At 45.5% G+C, this 23,135-nt stretch overlaps 3 protein-coding genes across 3 annotated transcripts; 2 read left to right on the plus strand and 1 right to left on the minus strand.

The window, feature by feature from the left end:
- Positions 1-312: 312 nt before the first annotated feature.
- LOC307238841 (cannabinoid receptor type 1B-like) lies at positions 313-1,725 on the plus strand (the record flags this gene model as incomplete). Its single annotated transcript, XM_080011994.1, has 1 exon — positions 313-1,725. One exon carries the CDS (start codon positions 313-315, stop codon positions 1,723-1,725), a length of 1,413 nt encoding a protein of 470 aa, XP_079868120.1.
- Positions 1,726-3,979: 2,254 nt separating this feature from the next.
- On the plus strand, positions 3,980-13,872 carry LOC307238698 (akirin-2-like). Its single transcript, XM_080011802.1, has 6 exons — positions 3,980-4,127; positions 4,341-4,550; positions 11,501-11,641; positions 11,834-11,980; positions 12,410-12,481; positions 13,171-13,872. The coding sequence occupies exons 2-6, from the start codon at positions 4,373-4,375 to the stop codon at positions 13,179-13,181; spliced, it is 549 nt and encodes a 182-aa protein (XP_079867928.1). The 5' UTR covers positions 3,980-4,127; positions 4,341-4,372; the 3' UTR covers positions 13,182-13,872.
- Positions 13,873-14,022: 150 nt separating this feature from the next.
- orc3 (origin recognition complex, subunit 3) lies at positions 14,023-22,504 on the minus strand. The gene is made up of 20 exons (XM_080011801.1): positions 22,420-22,504; positions 22,282-22,336; positions 21,722-21,825; positions 21,348-21,492; positions 20,782-20,886; positions 20,237-20,400; positions 19,974-20,122; positions 19,692-19,851; positions 18,966-19,079; positions 18,710-18,846; positions 17,756-17,819; positions 17,556-17,672; positions 17,385-17,464; positions 16,594-16,727; positions 16,358-16,449; positions 16,160-16,257; positions 15,918-16,059; positions 15,071-15,187; positions 14,699-14,778; positions 14,023-14,487 (listed from the first exon to the last, which is right to left on the minus strand). Exons 1-20 carry the CDS (start codon positions 22,441-22,443, stop codon positions 14,382-14,384), a joined length of 2,187 nt encoding a protein of 728 aa, XP_079867927.1. The 5' UTR covers positions 22,444-22,504; the 3' UTR covers positions 14,023-14,381.
- Positions 22,505-23,135: the final 631 nt, after the last annotated feature.

Genomic DNA, 23,135 nt, shown 5'->3' on the forward strand with positions numbered 1-23,135 from the left:
AACCTGCAACTCTAGTTTGGGTTGATGGCGCATAATTCCATTTAATTTTTTTGTTATTTTATTGTAAAATATTAATATACAATTAAGTGAAGTAGCCTATTTTATGCATTAAATGCTCTTTGGATAAAGTTTGCTTGGTGTTTCTATTGATTTATGCATTTAACACATTTTAAATGTCTCTGGATGGATATCAATGAATGTTTAAAAATTAGGAATCTTCCTCTACATGCTTAACATAGTCTATTTTTCTTTATAGATGCCAATTTTATGGGTTTAACATTCCTGCACCGTACACTCCACTGCTAAACAGCCATGGTGTCGGCTCTGCATGGTGTATTAAGCAACGCATTGAGCACAATAACAACAGATCTGCGGTATCTGGGATCCAACGATGCCAGCTACGATGACACATCCATCGACTCAAGCCTCACAAAGAGTGGATTCTACTTTGAGAAGCCTGGCTCTGCCTCATCCATAAGTAACTCCTTTCCAGGGATCTTCCCTGGAGACAAAGATGCAGACATTTATCCAACAAACATATCAGACTTTCTGTTGGGCAACATGACCTCTATGAAGAGTGGGGTCAACAAACTGTGTGGCGAGAACGTGGTGGACAACATGGAGTGCTTCATGATCCTGACTCCCAATCAGCAGCTGGTGGTGGCCATTTTGGCGCTGACCCTTGGCACCTTCACCGTGCTGGAGAACCTGGTAGTGCTGTGCGTGATCCTGCACTCGCAGACCCTGCGATCCCGGCCTTCCTACAACTTCATCGGCAGCCTGGCCGTGGCCGACCTGATCGGCAGCATCATCTTCGTCTACAGCTTTCTGGACTTCCACGTCCTGCACAGGAAGGACAGCCCCGATGTGTTCCTCTTCAAGTTGGCCGGGGTGATCGCCTCTTTCACGGCCTCCGTGGGCAGTCTGTTCCTCACCGCGATCGATCGCTATATTTCGATCCACAGGCCCTTGGCGTACAAACGCATCGTCACAAAGACCAAGGCCGTGATCGCCTTCAGCATCATGTGGTCCGTCTCCATCGTCATCTCGCTGCTCCCTCTGCTGGGCTGGAACTGCAAGAGTCTCAATTCCGTCTGCTCGGATATTTTCCCGCTCATCGACCAGAAGTACCTGATGTTCTGGATTGGGATGACCAGCGTCCTGGTCCTGTTCATCATATACGCCTACATGTTCATCCTGTGGAAAGCCCACCACCACGCCGTCCGCATGCTGAGCCGCAGCTCCCAGAGAAGTGTGATCGTGTACACCGCGGACGGGACGAAGGTTCAGATCATGAGGCCCGAGCAGGCCCGCATCGACCTCCGTCTGGCCAAGACCCTGGTCCTCATCCTGGTGGTCCTCATCATCTGCTGGGGTCCCCTTCTGGCCATCATGGCGTACGACCTCTTCTGGAAAGTCGACGACTTCGTCAAGACGGTGTTTGCGTTTTGCAGCATGCTCTGCCTGCTCAACTCCACCGTCAACCCCGTGATCTACGCCATGAGGAGCAAGGACCTGCGCAAGGCTTTCCTCGGCCTCTTCCGCCTGCGCCGGGCGGCGGCTCAGCCTCTGGACAACAGTGGCGAGAGCGACTGCAACAGCAGGAGCGCCGGGGGAGCCCTGGCAGCGAGGGATGGAGCCGGCTACGGAAAGCCCTTCGGCATCAAGGTAGCACGGGTCAATCTGTCCAGAACCACAGAATCATCTGCCGCAGAGCCGGTGTGAAGGGAAAAAGCACCAAACTTGTGATGAAAAGACACTGTAGAATAGAGTGAATAATGCAACTGTACTTGACTGTGAAATGTGCCAAAAATGAAGTTGCAGTGGAGCGATCAACCGAGGGAGGGCTCTCACGAATACGACATTTCTTGTAATTATCAATGTTTTTTATTTATAATCACGGAAAATCGGTATAGTAATGCGAGCGTGAACCGTGTTTATTACAATGCTGTCCTCCCTTTTGGGTGGTGATTCTTTCATTTTGGGTAGTCAGAGGTTAAATGCTGGGGATTCTGGGGGATGGATTTTGGCATGAAGGGATGTGATCATTTATTTAAATATTTTTTTTAATTATTATTATTAGTGTTTGAAAATCGTGACCTTTGAGGAACAGATGCAGATGCTTTATGAGCATCTGCACTATTCTCTGCAGACACGGATTTTAGGGATGCACCAATACCTACAGTGGTGTTGGATATTGGTTCAGTATGAGGTTACAATAGGGTATCGTTATCAGCGAATGTCCCCAATGAAAATAATCCCACAACAAGAGTCATTTTGAATTATGTCAGATATCCAAGAGCAGATATGCACATTTAGAAGCATGTTAGACGTCTGTAATGGAGCCACATTGATTATGTGTAATTTCTTATGTTCAAATGAGCCCAAAAACAACGGTCTGAGTCAATGCAGTTCAGTCGAAACAACGGATCGGTTCTGTATGAGACGAGGCCTCTGAAAAACGTTCCATTCTCATTTTCCTAACGTGTACTTTCAAGTGAACTTTTGAGTGGAAGATTGTCTTTGAAGCGTGAGTGCAGGAACAAGCGGTGGCCATTCGGTTCCGCGAAATTGGTATTGTCCATCGTCGGGTGCAAAACCTGCACGACGGGTTCACTTTTTCTATCATAACTGTCATTTGTTTTTTCCAATAAAATGAAGAAATGCCAATTTTGTCTTGCTTTGTGTGAGTTTACTCTTTATTTTTCTTTGTCCAACAGACAGACAGACAGACAGACACTAAGACAGACAGACAGACAAATAAACAGAAAGAAAGAAAGAAAGATAGATAGATAGATAGATAGATAGATAGATAGATAGATAGATAGATAGATAGATTGTTGTGCGCTAGCGCCACCGTGTGGGCAATTTTAGGACTAAAACTCTTTTGCATCGTGTCATTGTAGTGGTTTACTCCTCATCTGTTGTCGTTCATGTCCGCAGCGTCGGACACACATGCACCGATATGTCCAGAAGTCTCCAGGCTACATTTCTATTCATACCGCTGTCAGTTCTCGCAACCATGCTGCACCGGACGCCCCCTGCCATCGCCTTTAATGCGCGTGGAACAACAGATTTTGTAAATATGAATTGTGATCGCTGGAGATCATGTATTGCTTATGTTTCATGTTTGTTTGTTTTTTTTCTTCGAAGCCCCTTTATGCTCATTTCCATATATTCCCATATTCCCTCTATCTAATCCATTTCATTTCATTTTATTTTTATTGTATTTTTTTTCTATATTTTTTTTATCTTATTCTATAAGTATTACATTTCACTGCATATATGTATGAAAGTATGTATATGTATGTGACAAATAAAAATCTTGAATCTTGAAATCTTGAAGTATTCAACTTACTGTATTACGTTTTAGGAGTTAGTCGGTCTATTAGAAAGGAATCTTTTACTTTTATTTTTTTTCCTAGGACATACTGTGCGCTATCACCGGGTGCGTTGCATTACACTTCAAGATTCAAGATTCAAGATTCAAGATATTTTATTCGTCACATACATGTACATACTTTCATACATATATGCAGTGAAATGTAATGCAACGCACCCGGTGATAGCGCACAGTATGTCCTATGGGAAAAAAAAGAAATAAAAGTAAAGAATTCCTTTCTAATAGACCGACTAACTGACTCCTAAAACGCAATACAGTAAGTTGAATACTTATAGAATAAGATAAAGATATATGGAATAAAATACAATAAATAGATAGAGGGAATATGGGAATATGCCTATGTATGTACAGATATGTGCATTAAAGTGGCATGTGATGTATGTATGTATGTATGTATGTATGTATGTATATGTATGTGATAAATAAAAATCTTGAATCTTGAATCCAGTACGACGACGCACCGGGGGGTGGGGGGGGATTCTGGGGGAACCCCCCCACCCCCCACTCCCCGTTAGAACTACAAAGCCCATGGTGCACTGCGGCGCCCGTGACGTCATAAACAGGGGAAGCCGACTCGCTCCAGATCAAAAACAAGCCGCCCGGGCCAGCGCTAGCAGAAAGCTGGATTAACGGCGGACGACGGGCGCCGCAACTTTTGTTGAGCAACACCCCCGACAAGACGAGGCGACGGCCGTTGCGGGAGAGGGCGACTGTCCGCCAGAAGGTGAGACCGCTCGGGTCGGGCGCCCCGGCACAGCGGCACACACTGTTGGTACCTGCGGCGCGATGACTAGCCGCGAGTTAGCTTTGTCTCCCCGTGGGATCGCTTCCTACCTAGCCGACGCGGCTAACACCCCCGTGGAATAACCTCTCCTCCTCTCCCCTCCCCTCTCTCCCTCCCTCTCTTTCTCTCTCTCTCTCCTTCCTGGTCCGACAGTTTGAAAGCCTCCACATCCGTACACCGGAGCCATGGCGTGCGGGGCCACCCTGAAGAGGAGCATGGACTTCGATCCGCTCATGAGTCCGACGTCTCCCAAGAGGCGGAGGTGCGTCCCCGTGTCCCCGTCTCCATCCTCGTCGTCCCCTAGGAAGTACCTCCGCATGGAGCCCTCGCCATTCGGGGAGTCGTCGTCCAGACTTAGTGCAGGTAACAACAACGCCCGAGCGGTCGGAATAACCCGCCTCCGCGCCGTCGCGCGACGGTGGCGTGGTGGATCGCGATTAATCGCGCCTCCACGGGACCATATGGAGATGTTTTTTTCCATTTGGGAAGCCGTGCGTTTAGTCGTGGCCATTCGAATCGTCGAGCACAGAAACCCCCACAACAGCCCTTAATCCGAAGGCGTTTAAATGGCATTTTCCCCCCCGTTGACCGGCCGCCGCCGTCCCTCATTCCTTTGCACCGAGCCAGTCGCCGAGACAAACGGGCCCGTTCGAAATGCTCGGCGCCTCTCCCCTGTTTCCACCGCGGTCGGAGCATGTGAAAGCACTTTGCGACGTTCGTCTGTGATGCCCCCCCCCCCCCACCCGTCGGCCCGCGGTAGTCTTCGGTTACTCACCGAGGTCTGTTATTAACGTGTCGACGCCGACTGCACATTGTAACACGCGTTCAAGTGCATATTTGCGGGCAATCGGGGGGGCGGGGGGGGGCTGTTATCTGGGATTTGCAGGAAGGCGAGACATCACGTTGTCTTGCGGAGTAGACCTATGAAAGCCTCGCACTCCCCGACCGCGAGGACCGACTCCGGAGGCCTCCCAGTAGACGGGGCCGGAGTGGGCTCCTCGTTCCAATTTTCCGTTCCACCTTAAAAAACAGAAATACGACCAGAGGAGCCTATGCGGTGGCCCCTTGTTCACGGGGATCGCCGCAGCTTTCGGGTTTAGCGGCCGTTCCGTCGCCCGTTACGCGCAGGACTACGATTCCACTGTTTGGATTGAATACTTCCATCTTCTACCAGAGAGCCTTGCCCCGATCCAGTATTACAGACTCTTGTTTCGCGAAGGATCAACAGAGTATGCTCGCACGAACTATGCGAAAACAAATGTCATTAACTATATTGTGTGTACATGAGGAAATACACTGATGTCACTGTTTTTTGTTTTTAACTTTTTGATTTACTTGCTTTAACTTTGAATTGTGATTACGACTGTTGATATCGTCTGTATTAGGAGGCAGTGAGATAGACTAGTTAATAGTTGTACATGTTTTGTTAATGTTTTTGACTTTTTTTTACGTGTTATTACTTGGTACCCTGGTAGGGCATGTAGCCTGTGCATGTACCTAAACTAAACATTCAATTGAAATTGGACCACTCAAATAACATCTGGTGTATGTTGATCGACACTTGTACCGTCACTTCAAGGTAAAGCCTTGCCCATATTGAATTTCCAGCCCACGTTGAATTTCCATTTTAAAACGGAGAGCAAATGCTTGACCTTATTTTATCATTATGGTTACCTATAAACATTAAGGGAGTGACTTCAAGGCTTAATTCACCTTAGGCCATGCTAAATTCATCTTGAGGTGACTAGTGTCTATAATCACATAATGTGATTTATTAGATCAGTTATTTGAGTTGCACAAGTTGAATTAACCCTTTAGGTCACTCCCTTAACGTTTACTGTAGTAATAGGCATAGGTAGACCAATTGCTCTCCACTTTCAAATGAAAATTCACCTTCGGCCAGTCTGAATTCACCTTGAGGGGACTACTTGTGTCCATCAACATTCACCGATCGGCCACAACATTAAAACCACTGACAGGTGAAGTGAATAGAAATAATCTCTTGAACTTGAATAACATTGCTCATCCCATTCCAGTGGAACCTGTCAAGGGGTGGGATATATGAGGCAGCAAGTAAACAGTCAGTTTTTGAAGTTGATGTGTTGAAAGCAGGAAAAATGGGCAAGCATAAAGATCTGAGCGACTTTCACCGAATTGTAATGGCTCCAGGACTGGGTCAGAGCATCTCCACAATGACAGGTCTTGTGGGGTGTTCCCATTATGCAGTGGTTAGTACCTGCTAGGGATGGAAAATTTAAGGAATTTCCTCAATCGATAGTTGTTAACCTTCACAATCATCGATTAATTGATAACATAAAAGCTAATGGTGTCACCAAGGCATGGTACAAAATGGAGAAATTTGAGGCAAGACACGTGTTCTGATGGATAAGACAAAATCTTAATAGATTAAATTCTTATACACAATTTATCGATGGTTGATTTATTGTTAACATCCTAGTACGTAGTACCTACCACCATGGGGGCCCAAGGATCATCGATGCACGTGGGGAGCAAAGTCTACCCTGTCTGGTCCGATCCCACAGAAGAGCTACTGTAGCACAAATTGCTGAGAAGGTTTATGTTGGTTATGATAGAAAGGTGTCAGGACACACAGTGCATCACAGCTTGCTGCGTATGGGGCTGTGTAGCCACAGACCGGTCAGAGTGTCCATGCTGACCCCTGTCCACCACCGAAAGCTCCTACAAAGGGCGCGTGAGTGTCAGAACTGGACCATGGAGCAATGAAAGATGGTAGCCTGGTCTGACGTATCCTGTTTTCTTCTACATCATGTGGATAAGAACGGGTTAGGGTATGATTAAGCATTTGTGGAATGTGCTGGAACAACCATCCGGATCCATGGGGGCCCCACTTCGCAACTTATGCCATGGGCGCACTACCCAATTCATCAGATCACTGTACTGTTCACACTACACAACTTTCTGTCTTGTGATCGAGAATCCTGCAGTCTTGTGGTTTCACACTACATGACTGATCGGCGACAGGGAGTCACACATTAGAAGAGCTTTCGCCAGGAGGAATCCCAGGCGAGTCTGTCACACGCGAGAATTGCCACCGGAAATGACGCGATACCATGCGCGGGACAGGAATATTTGTTGATTATTTTATTCTTGATCACTCTAAATACATGAATAAAAGCAGAACTTCAATAAGAAATACATTAAAAAACCGAGAGCAGAAAAATGAAATGGGTATGTTGTGTTTCTGGCTGCTTCTCTGCACTCCCGTCTCCCCTGCTCTCTTTGTCCACCCCATCACCCCGTGTCCGCTCATTGGCTGTAGCTCATTGCGTCACTCCCAACTCGATCCAGACACGACCAGATATTAAACCTGCTTGATGTCTCGCCGGCATCTCACGCAGTCTGATCGTTTTGTGAGCAGTTCACACCACACGCTTGTCGCTCACGGGAGCTCGTTACGACTTTCCCCCGATCTGGGACGTTGCTCCGCGATCTCCGAAAACCTGTCGGCGAGTGGAAAATCGGGCTCAAATCGCGTAGTCTGAACTCGGCATTACAGGACCTAAAGGATCTGCAGCCAACGTCTCGGTGCCAGATACCACAGGACACCTCCAGAGGTTTTGTGGAGGCCTCGACAGGTCACAGCTGTTTTGGTGGCACGAGGGGGACCAATGTTAGACAGGTGGTTTTAATGTTGCGGCTGAACGGTGATTATCAGGTGTTATTGGAGTGACCCAGGTTGAGTTAACTCTTTAAAATCACTCCCTTACTGTGTATAGGTAACCATAGTAATTGGCATATGTAAACCATTTGCTCTCAATTTTGAAAGGGAAATTCAACTTGGGCTAGTCCAAATTCACCTTGAAGTGACATTACAGGTACTCCTCACTTAACGACCAAGTTCCGTTCCGAGGACCAGGTCGTTAAGCCAATTGGTCGATAAATGAGGACCCGTGTTATTTCATGGTAAGGGGGCTGGGCCATTACGAACGCTAGTGTAGTGAATACGGACAGACTTCAGGAACGAGACAGAACTGAGAACGGTGATGAAATGAGATGTAGGAGATCACGTCACGCTGTGGTTACCCCATCCATCACAGGATTAAAAGTAAAACAAAAAAAATGAGAGGCTTTTTATATTCTGTGCTTCTTTGCACTTTAAGATTCAAGATGGTTATTTATCACATACATATACCTACCATCGTACTTATATGTATGACCGGCGGGCGTGACTGCGGGCCCGGCAGGCATGACGGCGCGTGCCGGGCGAGGCACTACTGTCTACCACACCCATTTTCACAAAAATTATTCTGTGCTTCTTTGCATTTTTAGATTCAAAATGATTATTAATCACATACAAATACACACGATCACACACGTACAGACACGGTCAAATTTGTTGGTACCCTTCGACTGAAAAAGACTAACCCACAATTTTCTCGGAAATAACTTGAAACTCACAAAAGTAATTGGCATCCATCATTGTTTTCATTCCTTATTTAATAGAAATCAGACTTTGTTTTTGATTCAACCGAATATTTTACATAATAAAACAAATGAAAATGACATGGACAAAAATGATGGGACTCATAACCTAATATTTTGTTGCACAACCTTTAGAGGCAATCACTGCAATCAAAAATTTCTGCAGCTCTCAATGAGACTTCTGCACCTGTCAACAGGTAGTTTGGCCCACTCTTCCTGAGCAAAGGGATTGAAGGGTGCCTTCTCCAGACTGCATGTTTCAGCTCTTTCCTTAGATGTTCCATAGGATTCAGATAAGGGCTCATAGAAGGCCACTTCAGAATAGTCCAAAGTTCTGCTCCTATCCATTCTTGGGTGCTTTTAGCTGTGTGTTTTGGGTCATTATCCTATTGGAGGACCCATGACCTACGACTGAGACAGCTTTCTGACACTGGGCAGTACGTCTCGCTCCAGAATGCCTTGATAGTATTGAGTTGTCATTGTGTCCTGCACTGATTCAAGGCACCCTGTGCCAGACGCAGCAAAGTAGCCCCAAAACATAACCGAGCCTCCTCCATGTTTCACAGTTGGTATGGTGTTTTTTTTTTTTGTTTTTTTTCTTTGAAAGCTTTATTTTTCCGTCTGTGAACATAGAGCTGATGTGACTTGCCAAAAAGCTCCAGTTTAGACTCCTCTGTCCAAAGGACATTCTCCCAGAAGCATTGTGGCTTGTCAACATGCATTTTAGCAAATTCAAGTCTTGCTTTTTTATGTTTTTCTTTCAAAAGTGGAGTCCTCCTGGATCTTCTTCCATGGAGCCCACTGTCACTCAAAAAGCGACAGATGGTGCGCTCAGACACTGATGTACCTTGACCTTGGAGTTCAGCTTGTACTTCTTTGGAAGTTGTCCTTGGCTCTTTTTCTACCATTCGCACTATCCTTCTGTTCAATATGGGGTGGATTCTCCTCTTGTTGCCACGTCCAGGGAGGTTGGCTCCAGTCCCATGGACCTTAAACTTCTTAATCATATTTGCAACTGTAGTCACAGGAACATCAAGCTGCTTGGAGAGGGTCTTATAGCCTGTTTGTCTATAATTTTCTGATCTCCTCAGACAACTCTCTCCTTTGCTTTCTCTGGTCCATGTTCAGTGTGTTGCACACGATGATACCAAACAGCAGAGTGACTACATTTCTCCATTTAAATAGGCTGAATGACTGATTATAAGATTGAAGACATGTGTGATACCAATTAAAGAAAACCGTTAGTTTGAAATATCACTATAATCCAATTATTTACAATCTTTTCTGAGGGGTGCCAAAAATTCTGTCCAGGCCATTTTAGAATATAATTGATCTCTTTAGCAATAGTTGATCTCTTTTCACAGTTTCTTTGCCTTACTCTATGACATACCAGAGGCATGCAGGTATACATGAGAAAATCTCTTTTAATTTCATCGCTTTTCAGGAGGAAGGAAGCATTGTTTCAATGAGCTGTAAGGGTACCAACAAATCTGTCCACGTCTGCATGTATGACCGGAGAGCGTGACGCTGCGCGCCCGGCACAAGTCGGGTCACATCTCAAATCTTTAAAATGTATATAAACGTGGTTCAGTACAACACCACATTTAACTATGACCTCAGTCACAAACACTTAATTTAATTTCCACTTTTTTGACTCATGTCAACACATTATAAACTTCATACAAGTAATATTCATGGCAGTGCTGGTGTATTGGACTGTACGGGTGTACCTAAAAGTGCACACTGAGTGTATATAACCTGTAGGGCTGTACCCGGCTCAGTATTTTGTCAGTCTAATCGGATCTGGCTGTTCAATTAGAATATTTGACTATCCGGCGGCGGCTCTTCCTATAGGCGAGATAGGCGGCCGCCTCGGGCGCCAGCCTGAGAGGGTACGCAGAGAGGGATCAACCTTGCGCCATTTTTGCACCTTTCTCCCTTTCCGACGGTACTGACGATGTGCACGCCAGCAATGCCAAAACTGTGTTTTTTATTTTAGTTGTAGGTTATTTTATTTTACGTCTGCTTATGGAATTGAACCATGCGTAATGGGGACACTTCCTCCCTGACTGTCGCCCCGATCACCCCTCCTCCAGGCGTTATGCGCAGAAAGTAATCGTTACGAGTTGTGCCCCGTCCCCACACTGTTTTTAGTTGTTTTCGGCTCTCGTTGTTGCTCGCTGTGATCGGGGCGCACGGAGAGCCACGTTCGCCTCCATGTCCGGGCGCAGACGAGTCACACATATAAAAATATATTTATGATTCCCCATTGAAATGTTATCCCCCTAAGCTTCTATCTGGTTTATCATGTTATTGTAATGCGCACTGACTGACAAAAAAATCTGCTCGACTTGAAGAATCTCAGTCGACTGACGGGTTTCCCACTGAAGATTAGACTCTGCAACTTTCAGGGGGGAGCCCTAATAACCAGTATGCATCAAAATAATTACAGATAAATAACTATTAAATCAAAAAGTGGAAAAAATAGTGGAATTTTTTATGTTTCTTAATTTATGCGCAATATAATTAATTGAATTTGTTTTCATATAGTTTGTGTGAAGACTTTGTTGAGCCTTCACTAAAAAAAGACTGATACTGTTTGGCATAATGAGGGTCTCAGATAGAAAACAAACGATTAAATCAAAACCGTGATGGGAACATATTCTGAACGTCTGACAGAACAACTGCTAAACTGAAAGCTGAGGTTAGCATTTTTTAAGGTGGAACGTAAAATTTGAATAAGGGGCCAACTTCAGTCTCATTCCCAGTCGTGGATTACTTCTATTTCAGTCTATATAAAAATAAAAATAAAAAGACCCACTTTCCTCTCCCCTTTCTTGGCTTTGCAGAACAAATCCTGGTCAATATCAAGCAGGAGTACAAGCGTATCCAGAAGAGGAAGCATCTAGACGGTTACCAACAGTCTGAAAGCTGCTATTCTCCAGAGTCCCCGTCTCAGTCGCCCCCCATGTCTGGTCCCAGCATTCCAGGTTTGAAATGCCAGTATTGTACACAATATAGAACAGGAGTGATATGAGTATTATCCAAAACATGTCTATCTTGTATATCCAAATGGTTACTGTCACCGTAACTGTAATGTAAAACACAGTCCTGTTAACTTCAGGCTGGATTAAACTCCGGGGATTAACAAAGTGTTGTCTCAAACCGTGCTCCGCCCACAGGGACGTCCGGAGGTGTTTCTCCAACCAGAAGAGAGCAGCCTTTATTTACACTCCGTCAGGTGGGGATGATCTGCGAGCGCCTACTGAAAGAGAGGGAAGAGAAAGTGAGGGAGGAGTACGAGGAGACCATGACCTCAAAATTGGCAGGTGGGTCGGAAAAGAATGCTGATCGGGACAATTTGGAGTCTCCATTAAGTGTATTTACACCAAGGACGTGTGTGTGTGTGTGTGTGTGTGTGTGTGTGTGTGTGTGTGTGTGTGTGTGTGTGTGTGTGTGTGTGTGTGTGTGTGTGTGTGTGTGTGTGTGTGTGTGTGTGTGTGTGTGTGTGTGTGTGTGTGTGTGTGTGTGTGTGATTTTTATTTTTTTATTTTATTTTTTTTAGTTTAATTTAGTCTGCCCTCACATGGATCATTGTGTTTGCTTTGATTGAGTGATTGTATTCAAAGTGAATGAAAATCATCGGTGTGGTCCGTGACCAGTGAGAAGATCTGACGCGTGTGCCAATAATGACATTATATTCATGTTTTACAGTACTTTTCCCAATTGTAATTCATTTATTTTTATTTTTTTTTAAGAACAATATGACACCTTTGTGAAGTTCACACACGACCAGTTAATGCGGCGATTCGGGGAGCAACCTGCGAGCTGTGAGTATTTATTTTTATTTTCTTTGGATGCTTATTGGTTATGAAAACAGCTCCAAAATGTCTGGAGTCTTTGTGGGACTGTAGCCACGAGAATCTCCAGGAGATTTACGTTCAGCGTTTTTAAATGATAAGTTCTTTTGCAGAGGTCTTCGGTATGTTACGGGTTATAATGTAATGTAAATTTGACTTTTGCAAAGAATGAATCATGGCTATAATGACTGGTGTGCAAAATAAGGGCTGTATACACAGGAGTATTCTAATGTTCTTATCAGATGTTCTGCATCCGTTGGACCCTTAACACAGCGGAGTTTGTAGACTTGGGGAACATGGTATAGAAATATGGTGTTTTAAAGTACAGCTTTGATTTAAAGTTAAGGCACATTGTTCAGTAACCGTGTATTTTGTCCCCTTAAAAAGCCGCCAGAAACAATCAAACAAGAATAGTTAAAAAAAAAATTAAAAAAAATCCCCCGGACTTCATTTTTACACGCATCTCTGATTGTGTGTGAAGCGCATTTCTGCCGCATGAAATCGTGGTTCATTTCATTCTACCGGGCGAAAGGAAAGACGGAACATTTCAGTTCCCCCCCCCCCCACATTGTTCATACGTGACAGCCATCATTTGTAGAATGTGGTTTGAGTTCCATCTTGAAAAGGGTTAAAAACACAGAGTCTCCGCCTTCCCCCAGACGTGTCCTGAGTCGGCCCCGTGCGTTCGTCTCCCCGGCGTTCTCTTGCTGCAAGACGCACGAGCGGCGTCTCGAAAAGGAAGAAGAAGAAAAGAAGATCATCCGTGCAAGAGATTGAGTTTAGCTAGTTGAAATAACTTTTCTTATCGTGCCATAAAATTCTGTCTTTGGGCAAAGGTTTATACAATGCCGTTGTCCGTGGTTCCCACTCTGTTGTAAGCGACTAGGTGCTTCCTCGCGTGCATTTCCGGACCCTCCGCCAGTGGCCTACGTTTCTCCTGCTCCGCGTATCCGCAGTTCTTATTTTTCTAAGGATTCTCGGCATTCCACACTTCATTGTTTTTTGATTTTACGAAGGTTCAAAGTGTGTGTAAATATGACGAAGCGGTCGAGGTTTGCTGGTCAATCTGAGTCGGTGCACGAGGGACACGAGTTGGTAGAACAGAGGTTTTCCACGCCCAGTTCATCGTTTTCTACTTGAACATATACTTTTTTTTTTTTTTTTGCATAATTCGTACCCCCCTCTCCCTCTATTGGTTTGTTTATTTATTTTACACTTGTTTTCCTGGTATTACTTTTCAAGCCAATGTATTAGTGGAAAAAAAAAAAACCAATAAAATGTTTTAAGAGTTAAGACTTGTTTTAATGTTTCTGGTAATGCTGAAATTAAACCAAATTATCAAGCACTTTGGCTTTTGTATTTTCTTTTGGTACAGTTTTAAAAACATACAATACTCCTCTTGTTAATGCCTTAATTTTAAGGTTTTATCTTGACCGAGCCACTCAATGGCTCTCAGCTTTAATATTGACGTGTTGTGAATTATGGAAATTCTTGATAATTTCATCACTGCATTAGTAAATCTGATACCGATTATTCATTAATGAAGGATAAGTAAAGGAACCTTATTTCGTAGCATTTCACAGTGCATTTTTATAGCACTTTATAAGCAGTCCGGTAGCAAAAACAATGTTATGGAACTCAATGATCTGCAACCTTTTTAAAATTATTTCTCACTAAAATATGTAACTGATAATTATATCCACTATACATGATATACTGTTAATGGGCTGAGTCCATCAACACACTGAGCAGAAGCCGGGGTAAACAACATTTATTAGAAAAGGTAATAATGTACACAATCTGATTTGACTTTTTTTGTAATCTTTCAACTAACATTGAAGAAACGTTGAACCCAGCACCGTGTGGACTCTCAGCAGCCTCCCCAGGTGAGTCGAGACACGTGGTCCGTCTTCTGCTTGGTGGACTTGATGAACCCCAGAAACTCCAGCTCGGACACGGCCTGGATGAAGCGGGCGCTGCGCGGGGCGTTAAGGGAAAAACAACCCGATGATCTAAAGACGAGAGTTGTGCGTGTTGGATAACATTTAAGTTCCCTGACAAAAAAAAAAAATGAATTTCTTACTGTTGAAAGCCTAATATTTGTAAAAATAAGTTTAACACATTGAAATGGACCTGCAGACACCCTGGTGGTAAATAGTTTGGGCAGAACGAGTCACAGAAGGATACTGTTTGAATTCATCCACTTTTCCGTAGTCTTCCGAATCGGGATCTTTGCCTTCCGCAGCGGAGACCACGGTGGCGTAGGCCTGAAAGGAGGAGGAGGCGGCGCAGAAGAGGAAAAACAAAATGATTTTTCGTTCATTACCTCATGTGTGGAAATCAATCAACCTTTGAGCAGCACACGGTGCAGAGCTGCGGCCTTATCTGCTCAAGAGTCATTTCTATTCCTAGACCTTGAACAAGTCAACTTTTACTCAGCTGGTGCACATTTCTTTAGATTCAACAACATTCTAGCTTGCTTTTGATCTTGCGTTAACCCAGCAGAGCTAACTCATATTCCTAAAACCACGTATGTACAGCAGTGGTTTTGGGCCTGACCTCCAGCCAGTCGTAGAGGTTGATGAGGCGGCCGCACTCCAGGTGCAGCTTGTACACGATGCAGACGTCTGGAGCAGCGTTGGAGACCGCCCCGTCCTCCGTCCGAAGGCTTTCGTTCTGAAGAAGGAAGTACACATATAACTCTCCCATTTTTAGGAATAAACGCAAAGTAGTTTCAGAAAATATCCTGTAAAAGAGTCCGCATCAGTTTCTATAGCACTGCCCCTCGTCATTATCTCCCCGTTATACATTTAACAGACCAAAAGAATAAAAGATAATTTGGACAACACAACTCTTCACCCACTTTTCTTGATATTTTGCTGAATATTGATACATCGATGTGTAAATGTGTTTAAATGTGCATACTGGCTATGCGCATATAGGTACAATGCTAAATGTGCATATAGTCTCCCATAAAGGAGAAATCACACTGTACATACTCTCCGCATCACAACAGCGTATTACTACAAAATGGGATGCTTTCTTGTGGGTCAGCTGGGAAAAGCTATTTACCAGCTCCTCATATCTACCTGTGTGCATTATCTTTTTTGCAAAAAATTAAATTTCCCCTGCAGTAGAGCGGTACATGCAGTAGCCAGGGCTAAATTCACCTAATTAAACCTTTTTTAGACTGATTTTTACAAAACGACTTGTGGACAATTCACCTTAAGTATTGGGTTATTGGGCTTCGACATCAAAAATGTTGACTGATGCAGAAGAACTTGAAAAGCCTATTTAATTGCCCTTTAAAAGGCCTAATATTTGTCAAACTGAATTTGAGACTCTTTAACGACTTGCAGACGACCTGGAGGTATCGGAGAGACCAATTCAAGACTTTTCCAAGCACCTGCAGGTAGTGGAAGGGGTTGCTCAGCGCCGTCTGGATGGAGGTGCGGGGCGCGGCGTTGAGATGGCGTCTCAGGACGGCCGAGGAGCCGTAGTAGCAAACCTCGAAAAGAGGCTGAGACTCCGGAGGACAGAGGTGACTCCTGGGAAGGGGGAGACCACCCAAAAAAAAAATAAAAAAACGTCACGGCCCCGAATTAGGTTTCCGCGCGCGACGTCGTCGGCCCAAGAAGCGGACGTTACCTCACTAGCCCGTGGATGAAGTCCAGGGCTTCGTTTCGCAGGATCTCGAACTGAGTCATCTTCTTGGATCTCCGCGTTTCCTTCATCTCCAGCAGCGTCTGGAACGCACGCAGAGTGAAGCTGTGAAGCTTCTGCGCGACGCACGGAGGATCGGACTCTTCACTGGAATGCGAGCGAGGGGTGGGGGGGGTGTCCTACCTTCTGCAGCTGGAACAGATCAGTTTTCTTCTGTAAACTTATCCCGGGAGACGCGACGTCCTCCTCGCCGGCAGCGGTTTCGCCGGAGCCGTCTTTCGAGAATATAAAGGGGGATATGCGTTACACCTTGACACTGCCATCGTAAAAAGCACCAAGAAGAAAGAACCTGTGGGATTGGTTCTAAATTGAGGAGGAAGAAAAAAAAAATAGAAAATAAGAAATAGATCTTCACTCACTGTCCAGGTTCTCAAACTTGATGAGCAGCTCCCCCAGTCGGATGAGGATTCTCCCGAGGCACTTGGACCGGACGGGCTTCAGGATGTGGGCACAGCGCTGCAGCGCCCCCACCAGCTCGTCCTTGGCCAGCATCCTGGAGGGGGCGCGACGCAACAACGCCCGGGTCAGAGGAGCGGTGCAGCACGCGGCTCGGATTGACATCAAGGAGATCAACGACACTCGTTTGGGGAAAAAACGATGACTTGAGAGGCGCATAAAGAAGCCTCGTAGGAATGAAAAATGGACCCTCATCTTCCCACCCTAATGTGGAACGGAACATTGAGAACAGGCGTTCCCCAAACTGGTGACTGCAGGAAGATTATTGTTAAATATTTTTTTGTAATTTTGCTTTACATGCTTCCATTTTTCCCCACAAAATGTTTAAATTCAGAATCACTATAATGTATACAGTCTATAAAAAAGACCTTTTTGATATGGTTTGTTTTTATACTACTGCACATATTTTCCAAATCAACCCCATAAGCGTCTGCTGTGATATTTTCCACTTTTCTATTTTCCAAAAAAAGGGCGTAGAACTAGTTAACACTACTTCCTCTGAAACGCCACCTTAACTCTTGATTGAATTGATCACCAAACACACAATTTCTAAAAAAAGGTACTAAAGCACCCAAATAAAGACGGGGACAACCGTGTCGCTGCTGCTGATACCGCCCCCCACCCCCTTTCGCTCACAAGGATGACGGATGCAGGCCTCTCCATTGGAACCCGACGTCACACTGTCGAGTCTCACCTGAGGAGCTGCGCGGCCGACTGGTACTCTGCGCTCTCCCACACGTTGCCCTCCAGACACAGGATATGCAGCTCTCTGATCTGCGCCCAGAGGTGAAACGGTTTAAAAAAAAAAAAAAAAAAAGGCCTATAATAACCAGGTAGATATCAGAAATGCACGGTAGCCTCTTGCCTGCTTGCCCAGGGGGTATTTGGGCAGGGAGTTGGTGAGCGTGTGGAGGCACTTCAGGACGGGGAAGTAGCTCTTGTGATACTTGCGGAGACCTTTCAGCAGCTTCTTACACACCCCCTTGAAAAACAACGAGCAGGGAGAATATCAAACCCCGTCGCTCCCGGACTGAAGGAGGAGCGCGCTGGGACGAGGGCCCGTACCTTGACGTGCGCGTCGTCGGTCAACAGGGCGACTTGTTCCTGAGGCTCCTGCTTCTCTACAAACCTGGAGCCCGGGAAATACAAATAACACATTCAAACCGGAATACACCACGGCTGCCTCACCACAGTTTGTTCCCCGCAAAATCAGGTTGCATTCAAGACCGAGTCGGCCTCCTAAAAAGAGGGGCGGGAGATCCGAGGAGGCGGTCGGACTCAAACTTCACCGGAGCCTCCTTCGCCTTTATCAGAGGTTCTGCTTTGATAATGTTTCAGCGTAAAGAAATCAAATAAGCAATTCTCAATGTGATCTTTATTAATTAAAACATAAATCTCACTGTCTGTAATTTATATTGGTATATACTGTATCTATACATCTCTTATTAATCCCATTGTCATCTAATATTCTAAGTGTCTATTTCCAACCATGTTGGATTCATTTTCATTTCCCTGGCATCAACAATGTTGCAAATGCGATTCTGGAATTTCTTTTACCACTTTACGATTTCAATAACAAAACCAGGGGGATTATATCACAACTTTTCAAGTAGCGTGTTTGTTTCAAGGACTTTACAAGCACTTCAGCAAAAAAGGGGCTATTTTCAATGTATTCCAGTACTTATATTTCTGAGGGCAAAATTCAAGCACATCTCAACGACTCGGTAAGAAGCCTAACGCCTCGAGCCTCCTGACCAATTGGAAGTTGGTACATATCAGCTAAAAGGACCCCTCACCATCTCTTTTTGAAGAATAATAAAAAGAAAAAAAAGAAATTAAAAAATTTGAATAATAATAATAATAATAATAATAATAATAATAAGTTCCACTTAGTTTCTGCCTCCCACAGGACCGGAGTGGACTCTCCCTTTAAACAGACAGGTCTGTGCAGGGGAAGGAAGCCACATCCCAGAGAACCTGTCCAGGCCACTGCACCCAAACACCGTTTAGTCCTCTCACCTCCTGAAGGAGGGAAGCTGCCGCACGCCCTCCACCTCCTCTCTGCTGAGCCGCTCGACGTTCGCCGCCGCCTCCTTCTTCTTCCCGCAGCACAGCACGCTGAGCGGCTGGGACAGGAAGTGCTCCAGGAGCGCCAGCTGGAAGACACATCGTCCCGTTTTTTTTTTTATTTTTACTTTTATTTTTAAAAGACAAGCCAATGACGCCGCAGACGCGATGTGCACGCGCCTGGTTTCACAAAGGCTTGTGACGTCACCTTCAGGCCCTTGATGAAGTTGCGCACGGAGAAGTCGTGGTAGAGGAAGATGCTCAGCAGGACCTGCAGCACCTTGCCGGTCGGCTTGAAGGGGAACTGGTGCGTCAGGATCAACTAGAGACGGAAGCAAGACAGGAAATGGAATTTGGAATGAGGAATGGCGATAAGGCATTTGTTTTGCGTATACAACTGCTTTTGGAAGCCATTTGGACTTAGTATTAGCCCAAATATAGTTTAAATCAGCAACATTTAGATAAAGCTCATCTAAATTAACTGAGATCAATTTCATAATTTGTTCCCAAAATGAAATATGAGTTTACATTCCTTAATCACATTTCCAGGTATCAATGCCGCAACAAATATACTGTAAACAAACTTTGGGAAGCAAAAGTAGAAGCCAAATGCAATTTTTCTTCCGTTTTCCTGTCAACTAAGATGCAGAACTATTTATTGTTTGCGATATCTAAAATACATTTGTGATTTATACTTAATTGTATTTAGTCCATATATATAAAATAAGTAATTGTGTAATTTTTTTATGTACAAATAAGTTCAAATGTATTTCTGAAATTGGTTCATAAAGTTTATCTCTAATCCAATGTATCATAAACAGTCACATCCGTCTCGTGATTTTCGCCGCTTCTGGACAGAGTCAATAACAAAGAAACAAAAACAAAATAAAAGGCAATCAGTAGCTCAAATGTCTTGAGAGGCGACGCGCTCCACCTTGTCGATGACGGTGGCCAGGTGCTGCGTGCACGACAGCGACTGGAAGAGCTCGATGCAGAGCAGCGACGACACCGAGTGCGGCAGCAGGCGCTGGATGGTGCTGGGCGCCGTGGCGATCCCGAAAACCAGCATCAGGGGGAGGCGTTCCAGGTACCGGCTTTGAAAACGAAACGACAAGGTCACGTTTTTGGGGAATTCCATTCGGTTAAGTTAAAAAAAACAAAAAAAACGTTAAAAACGTCGAGGGGTAAAGATCTGAGCCGGCGCGTCCGTAGCGACCTGCAGATGAGGATGAAGTCCTGGAGGACGCGCGGATTGAAAGCCTCAAAGTCTTTGAAGATGATGACGACGGGCGGGCGTGGTTGTCGTTGCCCTTCGTCCTTACTGGAGGAGCTACGCTTCTTACCGGGAGTGCCTCCGCCGGATTGCTACGACGCGGGAAAACAAAAACGTGACTCCTGACCCGCCCCCCCCCCGAACATACAGGAGGACCGGGCTCCCCTCGTCCAGGGCAGTGGGTCTGGTTTTATTCCGTCCCCTACCTTGGTGGCGTTGTCGTACCACTCGCAGAGCGCGGCCAGGGAGCAGTTTACCCTCTGCTGGTGGAGCGGGGAACTGCGCTGGTCACCTTCGTCGTCCTCCTCATCCACGGACACGGCGCTGCCCATCAGCCTCTCCAGGACCCTCTGCATCAGGTGCTTCAACGCTGGGAAGGAAAAGACGGAGGCGTTCCAAGATTCTAATGACGGTTCTAACTTGTGAGTAAAATGTTGTTGTTTTTTTTTTTTTATGTTTGCAATTTCCCCTTTACAAATAACCAGGGACGCTCACATAGGTAAACAAGTAGGGTGGCAACAATAGTACAATATGACATGACACTTTGGATCCAATATTAAAATCAAGGAGGTCACAATTGGAATAATTACGCTCTGTCCATTGTGGTGAAGGTATATGCTGATAAATGTCTAGTCAGCCAATAACATCTTTTTCTTTTAAAGTAGAACAGCTTTAAAAAGTCAGAGGGAAAAATAAAAAAATAAAAATAATAATAATAATAAAAAAAAGTAAAGTGTTTCCCGTGTTTTACCTCCACACTCTTTCGCCTGCACCGAGGCCACATGAGGAGTGACAGATTGTTGTAGGAGGTCGTACAGACTCTGGAAGGTCATCTCGTGATCTGGAACATTGACACCTTGCGAAAAAACAACAATGTATAAGCAGTATATCTGTGTCGTACAAGTCATATAGTAAATACATCCACAAATACATACACCATTTAGAATTCATACCCATAACAATAACGTACCCCGTACATAGAATCCCATTCGTATATTTCTATTTTTGTCATTTTCAGCTATTTGTGTATATTTGGCTATTTTATTTTTACTTTACATTTTATATGATTCTATTTAATTTTTTCCTCAGACTGTCGAGCTTTTTCAAATGCCAATTATCTGTAGATGGGCGCCAATCCTCACCGTGACAAATTCCTTGTAAATGTAAATGCACCTGGTGGAATATGCTGATTCATTTAAAAGATACCTACTCGCTGTACAGCCAGAAACAGCAGTGGAATCAAATCAAGTGTGAAGTGTTGTCTTCCCTGCTGCCAGGTTTCGGTGGAAACTGACGAACGCAACAAATGTCGCATACCGAGCACGAGGGCGGCGGTGGGAATCTCACTGGCCCTCATGCGCGAGACCCAGTCGTCCGCGTTGCGTTGAAATGTGGAGCAGCACTTTCTGATGAACTGCAGCAGGCCATCCAGGATTTGGGTGTTGAGCTCATCCTGCAACGTCTGAAGAAGAAAGAAAACAAAACAGAAGTGTCCAACGAGTGGCCACTCATAATCCAGTTCACTGCCGCCAACCCAAAGCAAACTCGATCCACTTGCTCTGAGTTAACTCTTTGTGTTTTACGTTACCGAGCCGACCTTCAGCTCTCTGAGGTCACACTACGCGATGGGGGGGGGGGGGGGGGGGGGGGGCGTTCCGGTGTCCCGGGTGTCGGGTTCAGGGCCTCCTCACCTCTGTGTCGGCTTTGATCGTATCCCAAAGATCTTGGCACAGATTGAATCGCAGGTTGGCGCCGCCGCCGCCGCCGCCTTCACAGCCTTGCGCGAAATAATCCGCTGTCGATAAAAAGAAAAGAAGCAAACTCATTAACAACGGGTTACGTCTGCAGGTAGGGCCGGACGAGACGGACAGACAGACATCATCATATTGTGGATATTGTTATTCGAAACTTGATCACTTCCGGGATTTTGGTTCTTCTAACGTTTTGATATAAAAGGCTGAATTATAGTAAAGAAAAAATAAACGCATTTTTCTTCACTTCTTTGCCTGCTTGGTCATAATGTTCACATTGCTAAGGAGCGTTCCTCGAAACACAGCATTCCTTGTGTGTAAACGAAAAGCACCAACAGTCGCCCTTCAAACGATAGATCCACAGTCACGTGTCCAGAGGCGTCGCGGTACTCCACCCAGTCAGGCCAGCGCCACCCGACGAGCGAGGCGTGGGGGGGGGGGGGGGGGGTGACGTCCCACTGAAAACACGCGACACTTGCGACCACCGCGGCGTCGCTCACCGACACCCGGAGCCTTGCTCCTCTTCTTGGCGCCGGGCTTGAAAACGAAGCATCCCTGAAACGGCAGCGGCCACGCGGTTACAACGGCACACGGGGCAGCACGGAGTGCAACGTCGGGCACCGTCGACCGCACGTTACCTTCGACACGGACGAGGTGGCCATTTTCGGCGCCTGGGGGCGAGTTCGAGAGTTTTCGATCGAAAACACACGCACGTCGGTCGAGCCCCGCGCGTCCGGCGCCCGCGATCACGCCGCTTGCGACGCTGCTCCCGCCAGAGTGACGTTTCAAGGGAGCCCCCGGTGTCGATTTCCGGCTCCGGAACAGCCGCCCCCGCCCACCGCGCCGCGCCGCGCCGCGAGTTGCTTCTGTGGACGTTCGTCGGTCGACTCCGCGCGAACCGACTGTTGGAAACGCTTCCTTCCCCCCCCCCCCCTACACGACGCAACATTTTCAAAACGTTGTACATTTTCTCAACACACCTCGGACCTCGTTGATCATCCGTCGACTCCCCCCCCCCCCCCCCCTCACCCCACTTTTAGCAAACGTCCCGGGCTTCGCAACAGTAGTGTTTATGAACACTCCCCCCTGATAACGGGGGGAGTGTATTTTTGAATTTTTGAATACAATTGAATTTTTTCTCAATTGTTTTTTTTTTTTTTTAAACAAAAGCTTCCTTCATAACTGAAGTGTGTTCAGATGACACAATGGGAATAAAATACATGTGAACAGCGCAAAAGAGCGAGTTTAAAGAATAATACTATTTCATATAATGTGCCGTATCCAATAATATTTAAATTTGAGAGAGGGGCTTTTTTTAGAAGCACAATTGAGATATAAAACAATTATGTCATTG

Source organism: Zeus faber, assembly GCF_960531495.2.
Source record: "Zeus faber genome assembly, chromosome: 13".
Classification (NCBI taxonomy): domain Eukaryota; kingdom Metazoa; phylum Chordata; class Actinopteri; order Zeiformes; family Zeidae; genus Zeus; species Zeus faber.